Here is a 9093-nt window from a genome sequence, read left to right as displayed (position 1 = left end):
TCCCAGCTGACTGCCCGGCAACACGCGCCCGCCGCCCGCGCGCTCCCACAAGGTACGCTGGGTAATGTAGTTCTCGAAGGCCGCCCCGCTTGCTCATACCTGGCGCGGCCGCCCGCCTTCTAAACTACAGGTCCCGGCGGGCGGTGGGGGCGCGGCGCGCTGGCCGGGAGCTCTGGTTTGTCGGGCCTTCCCCGGCCCCCCCGCCCCCTCGGCCGGGTGCGGGTGGCGGGGGTGGTGGGGTTGGGGGGTGGCTCGGCTCTTCCCGGAGGTCCTCATCCTTGAGGAATGAAATACCGGGTGCGAAATGCTGTATATGGAAGGTGTTATGCAAAAGGGATCAGCTGGCTGCACACGTAGGCTGGTGGAGATGCCTACCAAAAGCTTTGTGTTGAAAACAGTCTTAAGTCATTGACCCAAACTGCAATCGAGGTGACAGTGTTGTTTATGGTAGCCTTAAACCTTTTAAAACTTACTGCAGTTTTAACAAATGATAGACATTTAATAATAATATTACCAATGGGACCATATTTTATGTCCTCATGGTTTGCAAAGCTAAAGAATTCATAAAGAATAGGAAAGGAAAACTGTGTTTACAGAGCAAGTTATTAAAATGACTTGAGAGAGCAAGAACGAGCACGAGAGAAAGGGAGGAGAGCTGACAGATTTGTCCCCTTCCAAGACATAAGGTCTTTATTCCTCATTATTGATTAAGTAAGTGGTGTGTTACGATAAAAGAAGTATTTCCCAAGTAGTGCAAAGTTTACCTAGAACATCAGTGATTTGAAATTATGTCAATCTGCTATTCTTTCAAAAATTTTCCATCATCTTGGAGGACATCAGACTTTTCTAATACCTGTTAAAAGTACCCCTCCAATAATTAAATGAATATATAATTTTCCTTCCATCTTTTCTTATAAAAGATTTCTAGTGATGTTCCTTTACTCTCCAGGTTGAATGAGACTCTGTGAAAACTAGAGATATTTTTTCCAAAAATCTATGTAGGCAGTAGGTAAAATGGCAGGCTGCCCACAAATCACATCCAAGAGACACAAAGTTAACATCTGGCAAGTTTAGTTAGCTGTTGTCTGTGTTAATAAAAAGGTAATCAGAAGGCAGAGATGATCCCAAAGTTCAAAAACAGTTAATCCCCATAACCAGTATAGCATAGGTGATTTGTTTTGTAACTTTTCTGTGAATTTCCTTGTCATCACTCCTTCAGTGTTATTTCTCCCACTTACTAGTACACCTTCTTTTCTTTCCACTAATAGCTGCCAACTATTCACTTTATAATTATAAACAGAAATGAGGCTGACAAGAGTTTTACAAAGCAGGAATGAAGGGGACCTTTACGTGAGTTATACTAGTTATTAAACTGGTTGTGCAGCAGGGCAAGAAAAAACTCATTAATTCTACAGAGATTACATATGCATCTGGAAAAGCTTTTGTTTGTTACACAATCTATGCTGCCACATCTGTCTGTAAATGTGAAAAAGAAAGAGCACTGGTGTTGTCTTAACTATAATACATTGTCTGTCTCCTGGACAAGCCTGGTTTCATGATCTGTTCAAAGCAACAGAAAAGTGTCCAGTACTGTACATTTAGGAAGTTGCTGAGTCTGTGATGAATAAAGAATTTGTTCTCATGCTGGGTAGATACAAAGAGTGAGGCTTAAGTGAATGCTTTTCTCACAGCATACCATTTCAGCAGCACTATTCTGTCTGCTTTTCCTATCAGGGATGACTGCTCGAGAGCCTTGTGGAGGCTACAGGGAGTGACTGTTTTAGTGCCCACTTGTCAACAGCATTGGTATATAGAGGGGTTGCAGTGATTTGATGAGGTGTTCTATCTCTGCTTTTGCCACTGAAGTCAAATCCAAGTCCTCTGACCTGGGAGACAAAGGGGAAGACGCCCATCTTCATGACTAGCACACCCTTTACATCAAGAGAAAGCATAAATGCCACACAGTCTAATGAGTAAAGGAGAAGGAATGAAGGTAGGGGAAAAGCAGAGTCCTGTGTGCCTCTGTTTCCTTCCAATCCTCAGAAAATGCATTTGTTTACTTTGAATCATGTTCCAGACTTTTCTTTTTGGTGATTATGAGACTAGAGCTATGTTATATGTAATTGTTTCTTCATGCTAGAAAGGTTCTTTTCTCAAAAAATACAGTTTTATTTCTATTTCTGACATGCACTTTGGGCCAAATTTCAAATCTGAACAGAGAGAGGTCAGCTGTGTTTGTAGGTTCAAAGATTAGATCAAGCATTTAGAATTGGACTCAATAATCCTTCTGAGTCCCTTCAAAGTCAGCATATTCCGTCATATGAATGTGACAGAATCACATTCATATGTGATTTCATATTAGTGAAAATCCTAGTGAACCTAAATTCTTTAACAAACAGGTTCTCAATGATTTGTTATTATACCTTGTTTATTAAACTATGACACAAAGATTTTCTGGCATAACTTCAAGTGGCAAAATGAATACCAGAGTCTCACAGCATGGACCCATAGAAGCAGTATTAATGGGTGATTACTTCTGGAATTTTGGGTAGTAATGCTTCTCCACTAGTTTTTTGTGTGTTTATTTTTTTTTTTCTTTTTCTTTTTTTTAAGAAAGAGTCACATTTAACAGGAAAGGAAACCAAATCTCTCCACTATCCAGCCTTTCTGACAAGTGTCCAGATTAGCACATTTTAGACAGCATAGGCATATTTTGTCAGAACTTGTGGGGAATGCTGACTCAGGATAAGGCAAAACCCACAAGGCATTGAACTAATTGTGAAATGCCTTGTGTGGAAAAATTACTTCCTTATCCCTGCAGTAGCTGCCAGTGCTTTGAAGCATGGTGTTTGAATGTCTGCATTGTGGTCCTGCCTGTAAGATAATAATATCAAGCTTCTAAATGTAATTTGTAGTATCTACATTTCTATATACATCCATATATTGTAAACTCCTATTCTGAGAGATACTGAGTTGTACCTGTGTAGCTGAATACTGCAGTGAATTTCTAACACATTGAGCTATTTGAGCTGACTCAGATGCAAACTGTAAACAGATATTGAAAAGAGCTGTAAGCCAAATATTTTGGGAGCATTTTTGTGGCTTTATTAACTCGAGGCTTTATGAGCAATGTAGACTTTTAACAGCGTATTTGACTGTCTCAAAATAGATGAGGTTAATATCAAGTCTGCCCCCGAGTGTTTTGACTTAATCCTAGGAAACTGACTTTTGATGGAAACTGTGTTGATGAAAACTGCCCACAAAATCCATTTCTGTAAAGTAGGCTGAATAGTCAGTTCTATATCAAAAGTACCTTTGTTTGGGAACCAAAGATGTTTCCCATGGTGGGAATATCTTGGAGCCCTGCAGTCACGTAAACCCAGCCCTCCTTCTGCAGAAACTCAGAATGGTTCTGGCAGAGACCCAAAGACTCTTGGACACATCCATCCCAATAGGGTTCAGCACATCCGAATTTCTAAAAGCAGTGCAGTTATACCCCTAGAAGCCAGAGGAGACATCCAGAGTGGTTTGATTTTACCCCTTGTTTTTATTCCTGTTACAGACCCCTTTTGGCTATCTGGCAGAGTAGTAATGCAGCAGAGTTGAACAACTGCCAATTTAATTTCCACACAGTTTTAATGCCACATTTTTGACGGTGGGTAAAGGCACAGGTATAGGAAATGAAGGGTACAAATGTACCACAGAATGGATCTATACCTGTTACAGGACATAAACCATGGTAATCTACAGTAATGTATTTGAAAATCCTATTTGTTTGGGTTAACACCAAAACTTGGTTTTGCCAAGTGCTTACAGCCAAAGGACAGTGAGTTCCTGGGATGTGCAATCCAGTGCATGGTGGCATTTCAGTTGGCTAGGGTATAGACAGCATTGCAGAGGGTTTATTCTTTTAGGTAGATGTCCAAATAGATCTAAAATTAGAAGCTTTTTTACACTGCCTTGCATAGCAAGGTTAAGAAAAAAACAGTGACAATTTAAATAAATCAGATGTTTTTGCTGAAGATTATACCGTCATTTTCTCCAATTATTCTTGACATTTCACCCATTCATATTGTGATCTGAGTTAATAATGGAAGAAAACTCAGCTCTTGTTGCCTTGTTTATTCTTTGTTCTCAAGGAGATAAGCTGTTTATAAAGATAACTTATTTGTTATTTAAATCACTTTTACAGAATTTGTTTGTTTCCTTGTTTGAGTTTCTAAATATATTGCGACAATTGCATCTTGGAGATGTCTATTCAATTCACTATGATTTGTACTGGAATTCATTCCTAAATGGGCACAGGTGTTGATAGCTATAATATGCTGGAATGAGTCAAAACCAATAAATGCCTGATAGAGGAAAGATGAAAGAAAATGCACTGAAAACAGCTCTTTTAGGATGTGATAAATAGGCACTTTAATTCACTACTTAATTAGGTATATAGCGCTGAAGATGTGTCTGGAGCAACTAAGTATTTTAAACATCTGAACATGTTAGAGTGTAACTTCAATCACTGCTAATATTTTCAAGATCATAAACATTATTTTTAGAATTAGCAATACTATTCAGCATATAATCAACTTTTGTTTGCAAGCTGCTCTACAGTTCCCTAAAGCAACATTTTCCAATACTTTAGTAAAAAAAAAAGTTCATTGATAGTCTGTGAAAACTACTTGCTCACTTTCTGATGTTGCACAGAAATTTAATGCTAGAATGAGATATAGGAATTCTGATGTTGCAAAACCAAAAGTCATTTAAGCACTTCCTTCGTGCTTTACCAGGAACAGACACTTTGTAAACTATTTCTCCACAATGCACTCTGCAGGCATCATCTCCTGAAGCCCCATCCTGACATTTGGGTACATTTCTGATGGGAATGACAGGCTGGCAAATTAGTGACAGTTATGGTTAGTGATTCCTGAGTGCCAGTGCCCTTCCCTTGGAGTGCAGGCTTTTTGTTTTGTGCCTTTCTGTCAAAAGAACTTTGTAGTTGCAGTGGAGGTGCTTGGATAAGGTAGTCAAGTACTACCAAAGAGGGAAGGTGGTCAGCATTCTCCTGAGGAGTTCTCAGGAGTCCCATGTAGGTATTTGAACTGATACCAAAGACAAGGTTTACTGTATGCTAAGCAGACACTGAGACTAAATCAGACTCTAGGGTTTGAATTATCTCTGGAGAAATCTGCTTTTATGTTAACATATCTTGTTGCATTTTAAATATATTTTCATAGGCATAAAAATTATACTGATGGACATAAAACTAATACTGCTGATGTGCAGATAGGTTGTAACTCTGGCCATGGATATTTGTCCTTAATATTTCATAGATATCTGTCCTTGGTATTTTTTGGTTCATGTTTTTAGAGAAAAAAAGCAAATGGCACAAGATAGAAATTATCAGCAAATGCAAATTCAGTTGCCAAAATTCCCTGATGACAGCTGTGGCACCCAATACAGGCAGGGTGCAGCACAATACAAATTACAGACTCACAGGATAGTTAGGGTTGGAGGAACCTCTGGAGATCATCCAATCCATGGCAAGGTCACCTAGAGCAGGTGATACAGGAACACATTCAGGCGGGTTTTGAATGTCTCCAGAGAGGGAGAGCCCATGACCTTGCTGGGCAACCTGTTCCAGTGCTCTGTCACCATCAGTGTAAAGAAGCTCTTCCTTGTGTTGAGGCGGATGAGGAAGTTGTTTGGAAACTGGAGTGCATGGGCAGGGCAAGTAGGTGTGGTGTGCACGTCCAGGTGGGTCTGGAAAGTGGATTTGTACCAAGTGGCTGAAGTGGTTGTGTAGGGAGTGTGGTCCTGGGGCAGGCAGGCAGGTGGGCTCCTCAGGGGCTCCCACACTGCGTGCAGCACAGTTCAGAGGGGAAATAGAGGGGGAAGGAGACAGGGACCAGCAAAAGACCTGGGGGATGCTGGTTGACACTGGCCCAGGGTGAGCGACCTGCGCCCAGGTTGCCAGGAAAGACACTGGCAGGGTAGCCTGTGAAATTAAAGGGCCAGGACACTTGCTCCTTCGAAAGGCCTTTCTTGGGGGGGGGGGCGGGGGGGGGAGCCTGAGGAGATGCATACACTACTGACAGCCCCGAGTCGGAAGAGAAGTGCCGCTAAGTCATCGGAAGCTGAGCTCGGTCTTCCTTCCTGGACAGGAATTCCTGCAAAAACAAGTTTTTGCTTTGGTCTAAGGGTCTCATGTTGCTGGGGTGCTGTCGACATCATGGTGGTAAAATCCGAGCAGCTCCGGATGGTCTACATCATTTTCCCAGCCAGGAAACACTGGTCTCAGCTCCAGATGTCATTTGGGCTCGTTGTACTAAGGGGTGTTAAGTCTAACAAATGTCCCAGTGTCCCTTGCACTCCCCTCATTTGCATGCGAGTCCTTGATGTCATCCTCCTCCAGGCGCCATTTTCAGGGAAGCAGCCGCAGCGCACCCGACGAAGGGAGAAGGGGATACACAGGTAAGACAGAATGGGGCCAATAATTTAACATTAACAACCAACATCAATTAACAACCAGAACAGAGCCAAGCTTAACATTAAAACTAAAACTTACGAACTTGTTCTTAACAGCCTGGATCAGCAATAGTGTGGCCAGCAGGAGCAGGGCAGTGACTGTCTCCTTGTACTCAGCACTGGTGATGCTGCATCTCAAATCCTGTTTTCTTCTGGGCCCCTCACTACAAGGAGGACATTGAAGGGCTGGATTGAGTCCAGAGAAGGGCAATGATGCTGGTGAAGGGTCTGGAGCACAGGTCCTATGAGGAGCAGCTGAGGGAGCTGGGGTGTTTAGTCTGGAGCAAAGAAGGCTCGGGGCTGACCTTATCGCTCTCTATAGCTGCCTGAAAGGAGGTTTTAGCCAGGTCGGGCTTGGCCTCTTCTCCCATACAGTCAGTGACAGGATGAGAAGACACAGCCTTAAGCTGCGCCAGGAGAGGCTTAGGTTGGACACGAGGAGGAATTTCTGCACAGAAAGGGTGATTAGGTATTGAAATGTGCTGCCCAGGGAAGTGGCGGAGTCACCGTCCCTGGAGGCTTTTAGGAAAGACTGGACGTGGCACTTAGTGCCATGGTCTAATCGACACTGTGGTGTTATGTCATAGGTTGGACTCGATGATCTCAGAGGGTTTTTCTAATCTAATCGACCCTGTCATTCCGTGACCCAGGCGGGAGCGGTTCGCGCAGCACCGGCCGCGCCCGGGCTCCCCGGCAGCCCCGCGGACTCCATTTCCCAGCGCGCCCCGCGCCCTCTCCGCGGCGCCGGGAAGATGGCAGCCCTTGTGTCGCCCTTGGCTACTGCGCGCTGCCTGCTGCGGGCTCTGGGGTGCCGCGCCCGCCTGCTCCCGCCGCACAGAGGTCAGTGCCGCCGCCGCGGCTCTCCGGGGCTCGCTAGGCCCGGGCGGGCGACAGGCTGCTGGGGCACTGCGCAGGAAGGGCACCGAGGAGCAGTGGCAGGAGCCGGTGCGTGCCTCCCCTCCCCGTCGCGCCGCGGGTCTGTCCCCGGCGGAGGGGAGGTGGGTGGCGGTGCCGGGCGGGGCATGCGGCAGCCGCCGGGACACGCACGGGCCCCGCCGCTCTGCCACGACCTGCCGCTGTCCTCCCGTTCCCCGGCCTGGGCTTGTTCCGCGACCCAGCCCCGGAGGGAGCCCGCCTCCTGGCGTGGCACCGGGAGTCGGCCCCGGTCCCTCTGTGGACCCGTGAAGGGGACCCGTGGCTTCTCGGTTCGGTGATGCCGCTTTCCCCCTGGGAAACGGGGCCTATGTGCGCTGCCTGGTTGGAGCCTGGCGCCTGCACCGGGCGCTCGGTGCCAGCGCTTTGGCCGGGCTCAGGGACTGTTGTCCCTGAAGGACCCTCCGGTGCATAACGAACCACAGCAGTGCTCTGTCTTCGCAGCCTTGCTTTGAAAGTCTCTTCAGTGCAAACGTTTATGGGGTTTTGTTAACCTGAGGCTTAGGTTAGGAGCAGAGGTCTTTTTTCTTTAGTGAGAGCTCTTCGTCCTCTGCCGGTCTGGCCAAAGTGTGAGAATTCAGCTGGTGATGGATGGGTCCCAGGATTGACAAATGTTCACATCCACATACTATGTTGTGATTGTAAAATATTTATACATCCTAAGAAAAACAAACACTGCAGGTAGTACTGTAGTTGCATGTGTTTTGGTTGATGCTGTCTAACACTTGGACTCTATGTAGGTTGTTTTTTAGCATTTAGAAAAAAGTTGTCAGAGCAATCCAGTGGCTTTAGGCAGTTTGCCAGCTTCCGTGTTAGAGGGAAGGTAGTCCTTGCAATGTTGTTTGAGGACATCGGACTGCAGGGATGGACTGCCATAATGGAATTGGTTTATAATCTTGGTTTACAGTTACTGGTTTATAGTATTTTCTTTGTTTTTATTATTTGCTTTCCACGTTTTGTACCTTTTCCTTAATTAAGGAAAGGCATGACAAATACCTGTAGAAAGTTCCAATTTCACTGATATGCTCCTCTTGTCTGTCTCTACTTTTATCTATGGGTCAGGTTGTTAAACAGGGTGTGCATGGAAAAAATGCAAGTAATCTTCTGGCAGAATAGTGTATCAGGCATGTATGCAAAAAATAAAATTCTGGTTCCTACTCGTGTTTCTCTAGAAGATCAAATACTGTTTCATATGCTGCCTGAATGAATGGCCTTGAGCGATTCATCTAAGGTGAGACAAAAAAGCAAATCCTTGTCCTTAAGTTTTAGCTGCAAGCTGCTTCTTCTGGTTTGAGGTACTCATTTCAGCAAGTGTGGGGCTTTTATGATTTTTACATTATATTGACCTAACATCTTGTTCATGCAGATAACTTAGTGTGTGTATGCTCCCTCAATATGGTTGATTGGATTTTGATTTTTCAAGCTTTCTGTTATGCACTGAAAAGTAAATAATTTTTTCAAATCACCTCCTCTTACATTCTTGTTATTAATCATAGTGCAATTATTTTGAAAGGAGCATTTGTTTGTTACGGGACTATAAACATATTTTTAGCTTTATAACTAGCACATGATCTCTTTCCCAAGAAGCTTACATGACAAGTCTTTGTTCTTCTGTAGGTTTATTCATGTGCTTAACAC

The 9093-nt window shown here is 44.4% G+C and overlaps 1 protein-coding gene across 4 annotated transcripts in view; it reads left to right on the top strand.

The window, feature by feature from the left end:
• The first annotated feature begins 6204 nt into the window (after positions 1–6204).
• Positions 6205–9093, top strand: part of AFG1L (AFG1 like ATPase) — a 65585-nt gene continuing 62696 nt past the window's right edge. For 3 of the 4 annotated variants that reach the window (XM_033055164.1, XM_033055162.1, XM_033055165.1), the window contains exon 1: positions 7270–7362. In XM_033055164.1, coding sequence (XP_032911055.1) covers positions 7275–7362 — 88 coding nt within the window. In that variant the 5' untranslated portion in view covers positions 7270–7274. Of the gene's footprint in view, positions 6469–7269; positions 7363–9093 lie in introns of those variants that run through there. The other variant, XM_033055163.1, reaches the window with a different exon arrangement.

Source organism: Catharus ustulatus, chromosome 3 (genome assembly GCF_009819885.2).
Source record: "Catharus ustulatus isolate bCatUst1 chromosome 3, bCatUst1.pri.v2, whole genome shotgun sequence".
In the NCBI taxonomy this organism is placed as follows: Eukaryota; Metazoa; Chordata; class Aves; order Passeriformes; family Turdidae; genus Catharus; species Catharus ustulatus.
The sequence above is the reverse complement of the archived record's forward strand: the minus strand, read 5'-3'. Positions and strand labels throughout refer to the sequence as shown.